Genomic DNA, 16714 nt, shown 5'->3' on the forward strand with positions numbered 1-16714 from the left:
AAAGCGTATGAGAGATGAAGATGGCAATCAACCTCGGGACCGCCTACCACTCAAGATGCCTCGAACGAATCGTGTCTCTGAAATTGACTGTGTCGACCTCTCTATGCTCTCTGATGACGAGCTCATCGGCGCACCCAAACCTGACAGAAAGGAGACTTTATCCGCAGCCGAGAGAGGCAGGCTAAATATCAGCGATCTGCATCTACGAGTCGCTGGTTCCGTAAATGAGTCGCCACGTCTCACCAGAACACACACATCCAGCACGGGGCCTGCTGCGCAGCACCACTTAACAGCACTTTGCACAGACACCGCGTTTGCGGAACCGTCCACAGGTACGCAGGCAAACAATGACACGGTGGGAAAGTATTGCGCCGACAGCAATGGCGACGATTTCCCCGAGGTTGAAGACATCCTGAAGGTCACGCAAACCACCGCGAAGAATTCATTCAACGACACCCCTGGAAACATCCGAGGCAATGCAATTGCAAAGCACGTGGAAACGCGAACAGCGCATACAGATGGGTCACTTGAGACGAGAAGCCCGGAACCTGATTGGTTTGGCGACTATCTCGAGGCTGAGCTGCGACCGCCATGTCCACTGGTTGGTTGGGCTCAAAGCGGTTGTCACATCGAACCGACTAAAGACATGAAAAGCTCAAGCACAAGCGAGCCCGATGTCATACAGGAAGATTCGCCGTTGTTTTTTGGTGATCCTTTTCAGGTTTGTGTCGATCCCGAAACAGCAACGGCTAGGACGATTGCATGCACGAGCTCGACTGATCCTGCCTGGGTCGCCACCATAGATCCCAAGCTCATAGAGTCACTACGCGATGTAGTGAACTTTGTCGACTGATGGAGACTGGGTCGACGTGGGCATTCAGCTAGAGCTAGGGTCTGATGCTTGCGTAGCACTGGATGAGCATTCGGGATGGGCCAAAGAACAAAATCGCACGAAAGCAACGCACTATGAGCAATGCGATGCTGGGAGATGCGACTCCGGGGCCAGAGTATTTCTCTCTAATTAGAAAATTGCCCCACTCCTTTGGCCATCAATAGCACATAGCAGATATCATGGCATATGCAATCTCACCTCAAGAGCGCTCGTCACGCAGACGATTATGTGAATCAACAGCCCACGGGAGCTGCTTCGCCTGGAGAATGAGGTTGAAGGTGGTCAGCTGACGCGCCACGTTAGTTCGCGGACATAACCTATTGCGGGTAATGACCAGGTCCGCCGCACATGAATGATGGGGCTCGCGTGGCGCTGACACTAAGCCGCCATGCGGAATCAAACCATAAACTACAGCTCTCGGCCTATGATTTGGTCAACTCTCATCGGAGAAACGGGGGCTGTAAGGCTTGTTTGCATACGCTCGGGTCGAGTGTGCCAAGTAGTGCTGACATGAGCGGGCGCCATGCCAGACAGCCTTGGGATATCGGGAGACTGCCTTGGACTATATAAGCGCCCGCTCGCTCATCACTTGAAAACCTTCTGCCCCTCAAACTTTCAATTCTGCAGAAGTTCAAGACAGCATCTCGACACTCTTTAAGGAGGAAGAAAGCAGACGAACTCACCTCCGGCCAAATATCGAAGACGAGCAAACACTGCTTGCAAGAATCCCGAAAACAACACAAGACCGCAGTTCTAGACCAATCATGGGTAGTCTGGCGCCAAACCTTGACATTGATGCCCTGCGGGCGATGGTGCCCAAGGGCATTGTGCTCACGCCGGACTCGGACGGGTATGAGGCGAGTCTTCAGAGATGGAGTCAGACTTGTGTGAAGCGTGCTGTGAGTCTCCTTTCTTTCTTCCTAGACGGTCACTCCATTGTGTGGACTACTGTTATTGTCTTGCTTCCGCTTATACCTGGTGAACTTTATATATAATCACGTGTCAAGAGTTGGTCAACCTGCTTACTTATTGCGCTTGTGAAAAATTCCAGGCTGTCGTAGTCAAGCCGACCAACGCCAACGAGGTGTCGGCCGCCGTTACGTTCGCCACGTCGCACAAGCTGCCTTTTGCGGTCAAGGGGGGCGGCCACGCTACGAGCGGCGTATCGGCGTGCGAGGACGGGATGGCGATTGACCTGGACCTGCTGCGCGGCGTCTCTGTCGACCCTGAGACCAAGCTCGTCTCGATTGGCGGCGGGTGCCGGTGGACTGACGTCAACGAGGAGCTGTGGAAGCACGGGCTGGCGACGGTGGGCGGGACGGTGGCGGATACTGGAGTCGGAGGGCTGATCCTGGGAGGCGGGATGGGGTTCCTGACGCCGCAGTACGGGTTGTGCACGGACTTGCTGGTCGAGGCCGAGGTGGTGACGGCGGACGGCAAGATCCGGGTCGTCTCTGACAAGGACGGGGTGAGCGAGGAGGACAAGGACCTGTTCTGGGCGCTGCGCGGGGCCGGGCAGAACTTTGGGGTGGTGACGCGGTTCACGACGCAGGCGTTTCCGCAGGGCCATGTGTACAGCGGGAGCGTGGTGGTGGGCCTGGACCAGCTGGACGCGGTGGTCGACTTCAGCAATGTCATGATTGAGCGGCAGGACGAGCGGAGCACGCTGGTGTTTGCAGTGACACACCTGCCGCACGGGGAGGAGCTGGTGGCGGGAGTCCTGTGCATCGTCTTCTACAACGGGAGCGAGGAGGAGGGCCGGCGGTTCTTTGCGCCGCTGCTGGCGGTGGCGACGGTCGACATGACCAAGGAGATGCCGTGGCCCGAAACCAATGTGCAGCTGGGCCAGGTGGGCGAGGAGTCAAAGTGGCGGCGGCTCCAGGGCGGCTCGACGTTTGTGCCTCCCCTCCAGGCCGACACGGTGCGCAAGGCCGTGGTCGACGAGTTCCTGCCCTTTGCAGCGAGCCAGCCGGGCATGAAGAACCCAATCACCATGATCCTCTACGAGATCCTGCCCAACAAAAAGGTGCGCAGCGTCCCGCACACGGCCACGGCCTTCGCCGCCAGAGACAACATCTACCACATCAGCACCCTCTTCCAGTGGGAGGACCCGGCCCTCGACATGACGGTCCGCCACTTCAACCGCAAGATGATCCGCATGCTCAGGGAGCTCGGCGGCATCAAGGACGGCGTCACCCAGTACAACAACTACGACACGGCAGGGCCCATCTCCCCCGAGCACGTCTTCGGCGTCAACCTCGAGAGGCTGCGCGCCATCAAGGCCCGGCTCGACCCAGACAATGTCTTCTTCAAGTGGCTCTCGCTCTATCCAAGGCCTGCCGCCCCGGGGGACGACGAACAGCCGCTATGAGAGTAGTAGTAGTAGTACCACCAGTTCAGCAGAATGCAAGACAAGTCCAATGCTTAGACCGTACACACGTGACACTCGCTCAGACTGTCTGAGCGATACACACAAAGATGTCCTGTGCACGTCGCACGAACCCAGAAGTCGTGACGCGGTATGCTTCAAGTGGCCGTAACGTGCAGTCGTAGTCCTTGTATACAGACTTGATCATCCTCACACGTAATCTACATACAGTCCTTTGCCTGTTGTAGTTAGCTCTGTGGATGCCTGGGCGCCATCCACGTGAGCCGGGCACGTCTGTGACGCCCAGCCTCGAGACGCCTGAGCCCTTGTACCTCTTGTGCACGCCTTCCGCGACCAGATTCACACCTGTGCCACCACATCAGACCCAAAGTCCATATGGCCTGGCAGGTACGACCTGGCACGCAGTCAACATGAGTCAACTCAGGCTTGACCGTTCATAAAGAGGAGCTCGCCTCCAAGCCATCCATCCATCTCCCCTTGACTCCATCGCCAGAATTGCACCGTCATCAGACAGATATCGTTATCACACATCCCAACCCAACCATTACACCATGGCTCACCACCGCTGCTTTGTCGTTCCCCCTTATCTCCTCAGTGCCATTGCCGACAGCTCCCACAACAGCGACGCCCTGCGCGAGTCGGCTCGTCGTGCCCTCCAGCACCAGACCGGCTATGCAGAACAACGGCAGCTCCGCCTCCAGCTCGTAGAGGCCGAGGCCAACACCGTCGCTCATCCCCAGCATACCGAAGGCGTCGTTCCTCTTTACCTGCTCCAGAGCATTGCTGACAGCCCCCACAACTCTGCTGAACACAGAGAAGCTGCTCACCACACCCTCGGCACCGAGCAGCAGCATATCGGGGAGTCATCCAAGCCAAAGCTTCCCCACAAACTTCACATCCACCGGGCCATCTATGATGCTCAGCACAGCATGAACGAGGCCAGCCTGCCCGGCGAGGTTTGTAGGGTCGAGGGCCAGCAAGCTGTGAAGGACGATTCGGTCAACGAGGCATACGAAAACACGGGCAAGGTCCTCGACTTCTATGCCAAGCTCTTCCACTGGAACAGTTATGACAACAAGAATGCTCCGGTCAAGAGCTCTGTACATTTCGGCAAGCATTACGAAAACGCCTGTGAGTGACTCGCTTGCAGAATCCACATCCTTCTTTGACCTAGCAACCTCAGTCACTCACTCACCACACCGCACGTAGTCTGGGACTCCGAGGCCCGTCAGATGGTCTACGGCGACGGCCACGACTTTCTCACCAACTTTACCGGCGCTGTCGACGTAATTGGTCACGAACTGACAGTAAGTAATCAGTGACCTCTCGCGTGCAAGCTTGACACTTACAGAGCCCTGGCTTTAGCACGCCGTCACGGAGCACACCTCGCGACTTGCGTACGTCGGGCAGGCAGGAGCTCTGAATGAGAGCGTGTCCGATGTATTCGGCATCATGATCAAGCAGCTCGTCCAGAACGAGAAAGCCGAAGACGCCGACTGGCTCATCGGTGAAGACTGCATCTGCCCTGGCGTCAAGGGCGTGGCACTGCGAAGCATGAAGGCTCCAGGCACCGCCTACAACGACCCGCGCTTCGGCAAGGACCCCCAGCCAGCACATATGCGCGACTACCGTGTCACCACAGTGGACAACGGTGGCGTCCACCTGTACAGTGGCATCCCCAACAAGGCCTTCCAGCTGACTGCTGTCGGACTCGGCGGCTACAGCTGGGAGAAGGCAGGCAAGATCTGGTGGAAGACGGTGACTGGCGGACTTATTGGCCCCAACTGCAACTTCCTCCGGTTTGCCGATGCAACCGTAAATGTTGCCGAGAAGGAATTTGGCGATGAGGCTGCCACAATTGTGCGCAATGCGTGGAAGCAGGTCGGCGTCGTACGAAAGGAGCATGCCTAAGCTACAACTGTGGGAAACGTGGCTCTTGTACACTCAGAGACGGATTGACTGCTTCTGTATCCATAGACTACTAGACTGATTATTGAATTCAAGTGAAAGTGTTACATACTACACGTATGGGGACCGGGCCGCGCGTTGTCCGCCAAGCAGACAAAGCCGACGTCGTCGGCTCGCTGAATTCAGGAACTCACGCGCTTTCAGGTCGCCTATGAGCTTGACATTTCAGTCGTAAGCCTGCGTATCCTTCTTTGAATTCAGTCTTCCATACGGGCTCCTTGCTCTTGGGCGTTCTCTCGCGCCTTACTTTCAAAATGGAATACTAGAGTACAACAAGAACATCACATAGCAACGGCAGGGGATAATAGTGGGCCCCCAAGAACGCAGAGTCTGGGTCGCCGGCGCAGCAGGCCGCGCGCCATCGGAGATACGTTGGCTGCGCAGAGAGCGCTGGTCAACTTATATCAAGGGAGCATCCCCTTCCCTTGAGCGAGTTTTCCACCCCATCATCATCAACCACACACAAAACAAGGAACATCAGAACGCTACGACACTTCAGTCAACCAACAGTCTAACTGCATCACAATGGACTTCACGCGTCTGATTCTGGATCAGCCCGGACAGCTGCGCAGAATTGGGATGGGACACTGCGGCTCAGTATGGGCCAACGACGAGCAGAGCAGTGCCAGCGCAGGAGTGGCCTCAGACACCAAGGCCCCAGACAACAAGGCCCTAGACACCAACGCCCCGGACTCCATTGCCTTGGACAAGTCGAACAAGAAGCAGACGACCTTTGTCATCAAGAGAGAAGACTGTGGTCCCGGCCGATCTATCAAGAAAGAATTCGACATGCACAAGATCATCATGGCTGCGCAACATGCTCACCGTAGCCCTGCTACTATCTTCGTGCCCCAGAATCGGGGCTTCCTCGCAACATCAGATCCCCGATGGACCAACATCTTGCCACGGCTGCCAAACAATTTTGAGCCCTGCAACGCCATTATTAATGAAAGGATTCCCGCACTTGGAGTCACGGGCCGTACCACACTTGTCCACCGATTTTGCCCCAACACACAGGGACTCCAAGATTGGGTCCTCAAGGACGTCAACAACAGTGATTGTCTCGCACGCGTCTATCTCGGCTCGCGTAGACAACAAAGACCCAAAGATGGTCCTCCGCTCCGGTTCTTCAAACTCCGCGACATTCCACTACACTTGGACCAATTTTCAGAACTAGACGTCGACCCGATCCCTTACGCCAGGGCAATGGCCGAGGGTTTGGCCTTCCTGTGGTTCCAGGCCAGAGTCGACGCGAACGACGTCGAGTTCGTGCTGGCAAGCCCTCCAGCTGCAAACCAAGTAGATAACAACGATAACGCGATATTCGAGTCCAAGACACTTGGCCGACACGCAATGTGGGTGCTCGACTTTGACTGCTGCAACCCACTCTCCATGGATAATGACGGTGTCGAGGCTGCTGCCAGATGTTTCTGGCGCAATGACCCGTATTATCCCCGACCACCTCTGCAGACCGACAACGCAGCCAAAGACGCTTCCTCACGCTCGCTGCTCGAGGACGAACAGCGGACCGAACCAGCCAAAGATGGCTCCACGACTCTCGAGGACGCACTATGGACAGAATTCTCCAGAGCTTTTCTGGCAGCCGGCGAGAAGATTTTGATGGAAGACGATGATTTGCGGGACCTGCCAAAACTGGTCCTCGACAGGATCAACGCCACACGGGGGCTTTATGACAAGACGCCTTGCGTCTTCTAGAAGGCGGAGATTGGGACACTAGTATAGGTTATACCGCCGAGCAGTTTTATCCAGTCGTTACATGAATTCACAGTGCTCTCATAGAATAACAAGTGACTGCATGCTGCACGGCTCTTCGTGATATCTAGATGCCTAGCCGAAAGTAGACGGCCTAAACCAGTTTGAGGCGAAAACGCCTTCCGTCTTATAGAGAGTATAATCGTGGTGATACGAACCATCCTAACGACCAACATCTTGCTCGGGATCAAAGGGTGCAGACGGAAAGCAAACACATACTCTGCGTGCCAGAGGAGTCTAGTGGGACGCTCGGAAAAGTAGTCTCTTTAGCCTCTGCGTGTTGGCAGAAACATGGCGGTAGTACAGATGAAAGCCCTCGAATGAGGAATAGAGGGGGCTTTGGGGGCAGCCATTCTGACGGGAATGCCATGGTTGTTGGACTTTCAAATAACCATTTGACAGCAAACGCCAGTACTGTGTGTATTGAAGGATCACAAACATTATGGAAGAATCTCGAAAGGAAAGTCCTGATACTCGATTCTAATACTGCATCGCCTTGGACCTATTGTGACAGGCCGATGTCATGAACCCTAGCACTCTCAACCTTGAAACTTCTGATCGACTCGCGAAGCCTCTGCATCTCTTGAAAGCCACGCCTGGGGCTCCCATCTTGGAACAAGATATTTCTCTGACCATCGTTGCATCCTTGCCATCCGGGCCCATGATCCCATGATCGAGATGGAGGTCTCAATGTGTCTGGTGACTAGCACATCGAAGTCGAAGTCGGCAGCTCCTATTGTTTTCAAGAAGTGTTAGTGGAAGTGATTTTCGAATAAAAATGGGCTCCGTCGAGAGTGGGGACGATTCATGACATACCATCTATGATTGCGGCTCGACAACGTAGAATTCATGTTCGTGAAACGAGTACATTGCCACGGCCGAAATTCGGGCATCATGATCGCCCCTTGCCGCCGCCTCCTGCTTTGCCTCTCTCTCCACAACCCCTTTGAGCTCAGCGGTGACTGAGAATCGATACTTTCCCAGACGGTCCAGCGTGCAAGGCCAACCATAAAAGTCTTTCTCGGCCCTGAGGCCGTGAAGAGGACCGGTCCCCCATTGTTCCGGAAGTCTCTTGAAAGTGTCTGCCAGGCCTTTCTGAATCTCCTTGCGCTCTCGTTCGTTGTCAGGGAGCGGCTCAATCAGCTCAAGCTTTCCGGTGACGGTGTAGTCTTCTCTCTTGGTCTGCCTGACCACGTGGTCGAAGCGGAACCTGAACTCGACGCCTTTCGTGACCTTGACCCCCTCCGCGGGGTCTTTGACCTGGACAGATGAGAATGCGCCGGGCAAAAACACACGGTGCATAGACTTATTCTCGGGCTGAGAAGACATGTTGGATTCAGCTTTGGTGTTTTCACACTCCTCAGTCTGTGCGTAATCGAAACGAAGTGCGGCCGGGTCTGTGGGAATGATTTGTCGATAAAATCCGAGACGATCTATTGGAATATTCTGGGACATGGGATCATTTTATAAACTGCAGATCTGGGGTAATGCTACACATCAATCCTTCTGTTGCCTCTGGGACGTCACTTTGGCGGAAAATATTCTGAGTAGGGACGTGGTTGGCAAAGAGGTGCGGAATCGCTCGTCACAATATTCGATGTGACCATGGATCACTCATGAAAGGTTTACGGGAACACAAACTTCTGCCCGCATGTCTGTCCGTGTCACCAACATGACCAAACGCAAAAGACCTCTTATGGCACATCTCGTACAAATCTCCCAGATGGAAGCATCGTGTCACCTGGACAAGAATGTGAGAACTCGAGAGACATTCCTCGAACTCGTCTGGTGCCCCCCCTAGAGGCATGTTCAACAAGTATCTGTTAACATCCATCAAGCACTGGTGATGGCAAACGTCATTTGGGCTTGCTTGTTGGATGGACAGGGCTGTGGTTGACCAAGGTTAGTTCTTGTAACAAAGAATGCTGTGCTACGCGAGGCGACATGGATCCGACGAGAGGTGGCACTCCATAGATGGGCTGGTGTTTCTCGAGACAAGGGACCGTGACACCCGAATGCAATGGTCCTCTTGCTGGGCAACGCGGCCTTCTGGTCATCTGTGACTAAGCACAGATTTGGACACTGCAGTCATGCGTTCCGAAGAGTTGCCAGCCGGCGTGGGTGTATTTCACTGCTATTTTCTGTCCTTTGACCCTTGCTTGTAGTATGGCCTCAGGTATACAGTAGGCTCTTGGTCAGAGGAAGTGGCTGATAACGAGGTACTTCACAATGTGGAAAGTACCTGGACATCAACGGGCGGGAGCGCAACAAAACGCCCTTTAGTATTCCAGGACGCAAAGAATGTGAAAGGTCTCACAAAGTACAGCAGTATATCCTAGAAGTATCACGTGTTTCCTTTCCTGTGTGCGATGATAAATGTCGTTGTTGATTTCTCCTTCAAAAGCTCATGTGCGCTCCGGCTGGAATGGCGTAGACAAACGGACAAGCAAACACGGCGGAAGCAGGTCCCTTTCGATCATTGTGCGGTGGAATGTGGGCTAGCTGCGTGTCGCCAACCAATTTTGCAAATTCCAAGACAAGCGACGCCTCCTTGCTTGTCGTTTCACATGGTTTATCCTACAAACACAAAGCGCTGCGGGTCACGGACAGCTGCCTTTGTTCATTGACTTGATTCGTAATGATTGTGCTAGCACCCCGAGTAACAATATACATTCTTCTAAAGTACGGCACACACAGTGTGTATTGGAAAGCACTGTCATGACAGGACAATGAAGATTCGAGGAGCTCTTGTGCCCGTCAGACTGGACACAAAAGCTCCTGGTGATCACAAGGACAACTCTTTGGCGCATTTCATATCCGCCAGTGTCCATCTTCCTGTTGGTTCGAAAGCCCGTCGCTCTTTTGTTCCTTGCTCCCCGACGATTGCAGCCACGATGCGGTTAGCCAACTGTGCGAGCGGAGCTTGTGTTCCCTCGCTGGGGTAATACCTCCTTTCCATCCATCGCTCAAAGCTGCTGCTCCACGAAACATTCGGGGTAGAATGAGCGCCAATGATCGCCAACTGCCTTGTGCCAGGCGAGATACTGGTCATGGCCGAGCGGACCGTGCACGAATGTGATGTCACATGCTGCCTGGTTCGAGCCGGGCGCTCTCAACCACGCTTGGGCGTTGTGCTCCCAGCCCTCGTTCGGGATTGAGCGACACTTGAACGCCCAGTCTTCGATCATCTTTGGTGGCTCCCGTGGCTGGCCGAGACCAAAGGTCACGGCTCTGGCAATGACTCGATAACGACGGCCACCTTCGTCCCAGTTGTTTTTCCAGTTGACATAGAGGCCGCAGAAGCTGTCGCGCGTCTCCAGACCAACACCCAGCTCCGGGAGATCGTCAAAACCGGTGTTGGTATGCTCATTGTGGTGCGTCGGACTATCTACGATTTCGGGCCCGATGGGCCTACTTTCGAGTTTGGTAGCTGTCGAGCCTGGGTTGGTCACATGCGCAGAGGTGATTGCGGGAATGGCGACGACCTTGGTTGTCAGGGGAAGCATCAGAAGGGCAAGGGCGAGACGATATGGAGCAGGCTGCATTTTGAGAGTGGTTGATGTATTATTGTGTCGTGTGGGATTGTGCAAGTTGTTGAGTGCGGAGGGTTTTCATGAAGAGAGGAGCAGATCATCATATCCGTGGACAGCGCATGGGAGCATCGCTGATTCTATATACCCTACCCCGGGTTTCTCACATTCCGTGGCTGAGCGTAACTGCGGCTATGCCGAGCATTTGCAACCTGGAGAACAATCTTGACGACAGCGCAGAATTCAAGTTCAGGTAGGCATGACAAACGTACTCTTTCTCGCTCTTGTTTCAGTTAACAGCTTGTGCATGCATTCCTGCTTTACGTTAGTTTCAAACTGTTTATCTCTACGTTTGTCTCGCAGGGCCTGACTCCACGTCTCCAATTGATCAAGTTGGTGAAGCAAGCTTCTGTCAATGAATCGCTCGATTTCATCAGCATGTGAAAATAGTACAAACGATCTTCCTGGTTTGGAACAATAACGTTCTGGTCAGCACCGGCAAGCACGCGAGAAGACAGCTCGGTTGTTGAAGAACCGCCGCCATCATCGCCCAAGTGCTCCAGCACTGGCCAAGGAATCTCAACATGTGCACATAGGTGAATTGGGAGAGCGTAGAGAGTGTGTCTTTGGACATGATCTGAGTACATATTGGATAAGGACCGGTCTACTGGGGGGAGAGCCGTGCCTGTTGCTGTACATCTCAACCAGAAGACATATAGGGGCTCATGATTGTGTGCAGGGCTTGTGCTGTAGCGCAATTGTCACTACCTATTGCGCTTTAAAGATACTCTTTGAACGTCTATAACTCTGTTGCCGTTAACATCATACCGGCAAGCATTCTGTATTCGTCCGTACAGCTTCCAGAACTTCTCCATATGCTCACGACCTCGGACAATTCACAGTCTCACGCCAGGTCAGTTCCAAATCCCTTTGTGCTGCCCTGTAATCATGACCCTGTCCCATGCATTCCCATACGATCAATGTAATGTCAAGCTGGCGAAGCCTTCCGGCAAACTTCATTCAGGGTGCCGGCAAGAGTAAAACGGGTCTACAAGGGATATGCGCCTGTGGTGGGATTCTGATAGCTGTTTCGCAACCATGGTGAGCGCGTAAGGCAATATTCAACGTGTAATTAGGCCAACTTTCAAGTTGGGGTCGAGGGCAGGGCGATTACTGACCGTTGTGTAGGGGAAGCAAGGGTTCCTGCCCCAATATCTGACGAATTTGCTGCTGCGCCAAGAGACTAAACCACCTTGGTTGGATGTGACGATACAGCCAGTACAGCCCCGGCACGCACGCGACGAGAAGAGCAAGCAGCGCGATTGTGTTGCCAATCGAGAGAGCCATTTGAACCACGATCAACCAAAAAGGCAGAGGCGCGTTGGCGGTCAGGCGGAGGTGCTTGTAGTGGATGATGGCCGTTTTTGGATATGATCCAGTATTGAGGGCAACTTAGAAGGTGAATGGCCCTGGAAAAAAAACTCAGGGCTGGCTTGGGAAGGTGACAGAGTGGCATGAGTACATTTTGTATTCTACGCCAAATCTGGAGTTGGCGATCGAATATGTCACTCGGTGTAATTTTCTTCGGTCGAGGTCCTCACGGTCGCAGGCCGTGCCAGATTTTGGACAGAAATCTAGCCAAAATCTGATGCAAGCCACCAGATATTGGAGATGGTATCACAGGCAAAGGCCAGTCTTCCAAGATAACACCCTGCTATTGGGACAAAAGTCCGCATTTCCCTTTGAAGCTATTCCGTAGTGGATCTAGGGACCCGATCCCATGTCCTTGGCCGAGCGCTATCTTCATCTTTTTACCTCCTCTTCCTTTGCTTGCTCTTCGGGTTGGATTTTGCGCTGAGACGCAGAGACGCCTGGACTCGGCGTGAACAAGATGTCTTTACGGGGCCGAGGGCCAGCAGGCACATGTGAACGGCCAGATTTTGGACAACTATCCCCACACGGCTCAAGGTCAAGGATATCCGGGCAAGAAATTGGACCAGCTAGGCCAAGTAGGATATAGCGAAGCTATTCACGTCACAAAGGCCGCGCATGCTTGAGCTCCACCCTTCTCGTTGTGATTCGCCAGATATTGGACATAGGGCAGTGATTGGAGGTGTTCCCGATTAGCTTCAACTGTATTCCGACCACACATTGCTTTTCCTTCGTCATCCTTGGTGCGCGAGGCATACAAATATCCCGCTGGCTTCGCCGTGAGGTGGTCCGAGATTGGCCAGCCCCTCGCACATACACCATTCTATCTAACACACTCTTTTTTGTTGCATATTTGCACATCCTCTGCTATGGCCAGCATCCCACCTCGCCAACGACTCGATGACGCCCCGCACGTCTGGCTGGAGCACAAGGAGCTGATCCGACAGCTGTACATAGGGTGCGAAGGGAGGAAAGGGGGCACCCTTGATCAGGTTCGAGAGACGCTGGTGGAGAAACACAATTTTCCTGAAAAGCCGTATGTAACATTATCGTCACAAACCGAGGTATTCAATTATGACAGACACATTTCACTGATACTTCTCGTCGGCAGTCTTTCTATTTACGAGACCAGGCTTCGAGATTTGCTCGGCCTGAGGAAAAGACTGCGTGCATCAAAGGGCGAATGGGCCCTGGTCGCACATCACCGTCACAAGATCCAGGGCGATGGGGAAGTCCCAAAAGTCTATATCCATGGCAATTTTGTTCCACACCGCAAGATCCAGAAAGAGATAAACAGGAACAAGGCACGCCTGGCGTGTGTAGGTAGGTGCTCCAGTGCGATTTCCACACCAGTCCTCAATCTCTCGGAACTGAAAGCATGAAGTCCACCAAGGCGCGCTTTCCACTCAAGTGATGTTGAACAGCTCCTTGTCCCTTTTAACCAAGCGCGGGTCCGCCCGAAGTGCCTGTGTGGCAGCCGTTGCTAATCTCATAATCGCAGACTCAGGTCGGGTTTCCGGTTTGCTACCACCAAGTGTTACTTTCGAAGGTATGAGCGCGACACGCTCCCAGCCGTCGTCGAGAAATGTATTTGCTCCCATTATATCAAAACCTCCGACCAGGACTTGCCCAGAGCTCCCCGTCCACAGAGGCTTGGGACAATGTACTGCTCAAGTTTCTTGGGAGACTCCCGCCGTGGCTGCAAACGACGGGAAGAAGGTAGACTTCTCGTGCCACGCGGTACCGGCGCCGCAAAAGCACGCACACTCCAGCCTTGTTCTTGCCCAGTATGGCGCGCGCAGGAGTTTGTCGACCGGCAACCAACTCACTACAAATCAAGCAGAAGAGTTTAGCTTCACGGAGGCCGATCTATGGCCCCACGGTTGGGCCGGAGGCAGTTCAAATCTGCCCATCAATGACCCCTGGAAGCAGTGGAAGAAGATGTGTTTCGAGGACATGCCATTTCTACAGCTCTTGGCACTCATGCAAGGTTGGTCTATTGCCATAGCGTCCTGTCACGACTCAGACTAATCATCGCCAATGGTAAATCCAGACCCCGAGCAAATTCGAAGCCCGCGATGTGGACGACGCTCTCTTTACAGTGACGCTCCGCGTGGAGCTGTGGGCGACATACCATCATCCGCTTTTCGAAGCCATGATGACTACCTGCAAGCTCCTGGTGCAGTCTCGTGGGAAATCAACCCGTTCCACTTCCTCTCGCGGGCCATCTACAGACTTGGGAACCAGCTCGTCAGCCTGCTGAACCCGACTCGGGAGGACGAGTTTATGCGCCAACTGCTCTTTTCTCGAATATCGCCTGCGGTACTTGCGCTGATCCTGCAGAGCGGAACGGCACTTGCAAGCGCCGCCCTCTTTGAATTGATGAAATCGACAACTGTGGTCTACACTGAGGGATCGCTCTCATTTCGTGCTGGCATGTTCGTGGCACCCGCGAGTCTATCCATTGAAGCCATGGCTTCTGGCTCGCAGTCCTCGAATTGCCGCCCTGGATTCCTGGAAAACTTATTGGGGTCGTTGCGAGCGGATGTCAACCTGGCAGTTCTCGTGGCGAGACTTCTGTTCCCGCTCGCTGGAAGGCCACTACATGATGTATCTCTGCATGCCTGCCTCCGCTGGTTTCAAATCCATTGGAAGGACTGGACTGACAACGACTTGGCGGAGCTGCACAAGGGCATTTCGAAAGTCATCATAGCAACGGGCCACACCACGACTTTCAAGGCTGTCTACAACATGATGCGTCACTGTGGATTTCCAGATACCATGGTCCAAGACTTGCGCCTGAGGCACGACCGGGAGGAGCGGAAACGTGCACTTATGTCGACCTGGCTGGCGAGTGTCGGTCGACACACCTTAGCCGCCATTGGTCTGCATGATTGCGGAACACGATATCGGCAGTGTGCTCTGCGCATAGATGGAGGCATACAGATGTGCAAAGCAGTGTGGGACATATTACATGAAATGGAGGGATACCGCAAGGACGAAGTTCATCAACACTTTGCCGCCTACAGGGCCGACGGACAGGAGAACGACGACGACGACGACCCTACATCCACAGAGAGTGCTCACCAGCATCTCCTGGGTTATCTTGTTTGGTCCGGTTACAACGAATATATGCCTCACCCCAGAGTCGTGTCACTGCAGAGGTTGATGGTTAGGTCTGTCCTACAGCTTGCGCAGAAATGGCCCGACCAGAAGCTGCTGAGCTGTGTCATGCTATTCCGTCACGCAGGTGCCTCATTCTGTCAGGAGAGCCTCGCGTGCGCCGCATCCGGCGAGAACGGGGCCGAGGTCCTGAAGCAGCTCAAGGCCATAGACCCTGATGTTGACATTGCAAAGCTGGGGGCCTATGCTGTCGCCATCGCTGCCAGACACAACAATCGAGAAGCAGTGGACTGGCTTCTGGAGCAGGGCGTCAGCTTGAGTACGCCCATCCGTAAAAGGCACCACCTCCAAGATTACACGATCTTGTACGCGGCATTGGGCCCTATCGAATTCGCGTTTGAAGATCGGTTAAGAACCGGCCCCGCGCCAATCGAGATGCTGCAGCTCCTTGTTGACCGCGGGGCACGTCTGCGGTATATACCGGGCGAAGCCCACCATTTCAACTTTCTCCATCGCTTCATTGAACGTCATGTTGACGACCGCGAAAGTCACAAAAAGGTCCTGCAGGCTTTACAGCAATGGTGCGACATTGCAGACCTCCATCACCCAACAGCAGGCATTCTTCTCGAGGCTTGCGCAAAATCGTGCAACTGGATCACACTCACGTGGCTACTAGACAGACTACGAGACAGGAAGGTGTCCTTGGATGACGGTTCTGCTGTTCTCGCGCGCGCGGTATGGTCACACGCTCCAGACGACATCATCCAGCGGCTGCTTGACGCGGGTGCCTGCGTGGATGCTGCGGGAGACGATGGCGCCACAGCCGTCATGCAAGCGTGCTCGTGGGCGAACCTCGCTCTGCTCAAGCAGCTGGTGGGACTGGGTGCAGATCTACATGCTCGCGACAGGGAGAGAAGTACAGCACTACACTACGCATGTGGCGCGTATACGCGTACCAGCCACGAGGCCGCGCTGCAGGCTGAGCTGGTGCAATACCTCCTACACCAGGGGGTCGATTACCGAGAATATGACAAGATGGGGGAGACGGCCCTGGACATCGTTGCTAGCAACGGCAACGTCGAGCTCGCCATCTTGTTGCTGGACGACGGGGCCGACCCCAATGGCCTCCTCCCTGGCATTGGATATTGTTCCGCCTTGGACAGAGCTGCAGGTCAAGGAAGTCTGGACATGGTGAAGCTGCTGCTCAACGTCGGGGCAGTCAGTGCCGAGCAAGAGAGAAGCGCCTTTGACGGTGCCATACGATGGGCGTTGCGCGGGCAGCATCACGAGATTGTCAGTCTTATTCAGCAACATGCTGGGCTGCGAGAAATGGACAACTTTGAGCCATGGAGGAGATCTTCGGGCGAAAAGGACTGGACCGAAATCGTCACCTACAAGCAGCGAAGAAAGCAGGTAGAGCAGGCCTATCGTCATCGCACAGGCCTGGCCTAGGCGTAGACGCGCCGCATGAAATCTGGAAAGAGTTCCATCTTATACATGAGATCGGTCACTGCGATTGAGTTCTAATTTCTTACTGACCCACTCTCCTTGACATCTTGCGCCATTCCTCTACTTGTCGTTCTATTTTCCTCACTCATTGCATTTCAA

At 54.2% G+C, this 16714-nt stretch overlaps 7 protein-coding genes across 7 annotated transcripts; 5 read left to right on the forward strand and 2 right to left on the reverse strand.

Moving 5' to 3' along the window:
• The first annotated feature begins 582 nt into the window (after nucleotides 1–582).
• B0I36DRAFT_328638 (uncharacterized protein) lies at nucleotides 583–1003 on the forward strand. Its single transcript, XM_046154612.1, has one exon. It carries the CDS (start codon nucleotides 647–649, stop codon nucleotides 851–853), a length of 207 nt encoding a protein of 68 aa, XP_046010913.1. The 5' UTR covers nucleotides 583–646; the 3' UTR covers nucleotides 854–1003.
• Nucleotides 1004–1701: 698 nt separating this feature from the next.
• B0I36DRAFT_246817 (uncharacterized protein) lies at nucleotides 1702–3263 on the forward strand (the record flags this gene model as incomplete). Its single annotated transcript, XM_046150255.1, has 2 exons — nucleotides 1702–1791; nucleotides 1944–3263. The coding sequence occupies 2 exons, from the start codon at nucleotides 1702–1704 to the stop codon at nucleotides 3261–3263; spliced, it is 1410 nt and encodes a 469-aa protein (XP_046010914.1).
• Nucleotides 3264–3604: 341 nt separating this feature from the next.
• On the forward strand, nucleotides 3605–5303 carry B0I36DRAFT_328640 (metalloprotease). Its single transcript, XM_046154613.1, has 3 exons — nucleotides 3605–4412; nucleotides 4491–4588; nucleotides 4647–5303. The coding sequence occupies exons 1-3, from the start codon at nucleotides 3833–3835 to the stop codon at nucleotides 5190–5192; spliced, it is 1224 nt and encodes a 407-aa protein (XP_046010915.1). The 5' UTR covers nucleotides 3605–3832; the 3' UTR covers nucleotides 5193–5303.
• Nucleotides 5304–5774: 471 nt separating this feature from the next.
• Nucleotides 5775–7037, forward strand: B0I36DRAFT_413618 (zinc finger protein-domain-containing protein; the record flags this gene model as incomplete). Its single annotated transcript, XM_046162002.1, has 2 exons — nucleotides 5775–5885; nucleotides 5976–7037. The coding sequence occupies 2 exons, from the start codon at nucleotides 5775–5777 to the stop codon at nucleotides 6963–6965; spliced, it is 1101 nt and encodes a 366-aa protein (XP_046010916.1). The 3' UTR covers nucleotides 6966–7037.
• Nucleotides 7038–7841: 804 nt separating this feature from the next.
• On the reverse strand, nucleotides 7842–8477 carry B0I36DRAFT_351538 (uncharacterized protein; the record flags this gene model as incomplete). Its single annotated transcript, XM_046157018.1, has 1 exon — nucleotides 7842–8477. One exon carries the CDS (start codon nucleotides 8475–8477, stop codon nucleotides 7842–7844), a length of 636 nt encoding a protein of 211 aa, XP_046010917.1.
• Nucleotides 8478–9988: 1511 nt separating this feature from the next.
• B0I36DRAFT_247191 (uncharacterized protein) lies at nucleotides 9989–10567 on the reverse strand (the record flags this gene model as incomplete). The annotated part of the gene is made up of 1 exon (XM_046150287.1): nucleotides 9989–10567. The coding sequence occupies one exon, from the start codon at nucleotides 10565–10567 to the stop codon at nucleotides 9989–9991; it is 579 nt and encodes a 192-aa protein (XP_046010918.1).
• A 4395-nt stretch (nucleotides 10568–14962) lies between these two features.
• Nucleotides 14963–16558, forward strand: B0I36DRAFT_365230 (ankyrin repeat-containing domain protein; the record flags this gene model as incomplete). Its single annotated transcript, XM_046159107.1, has 1 exon — nucleotides 14963–16558. One exon carries the CDS (start codon nucleotides 14963–14965, stop codon nucleotides 16556–16558), a length of 1596 nt encoding a protein of 531 aa, XP_046010919.1.
• Nucleotides 16559–16714: the final 156 nt, after the last annotated feature.

This window comes from Microdochium trichocladiopsis (genome assembly GCF_020744255.1).
Source record: "Microdochium trichocladiopsis strain MPI-CAGE-CH-0230 chromosome Unknown B0I36scaffold_7, whole genome shotgun sequence".
NCBI lineage: Eukaryota > Fungi > Ascomycota > Sordariomycetes > Xylariales > Microdochiaceae > Microdochium > Microdochium trichocladiopsis.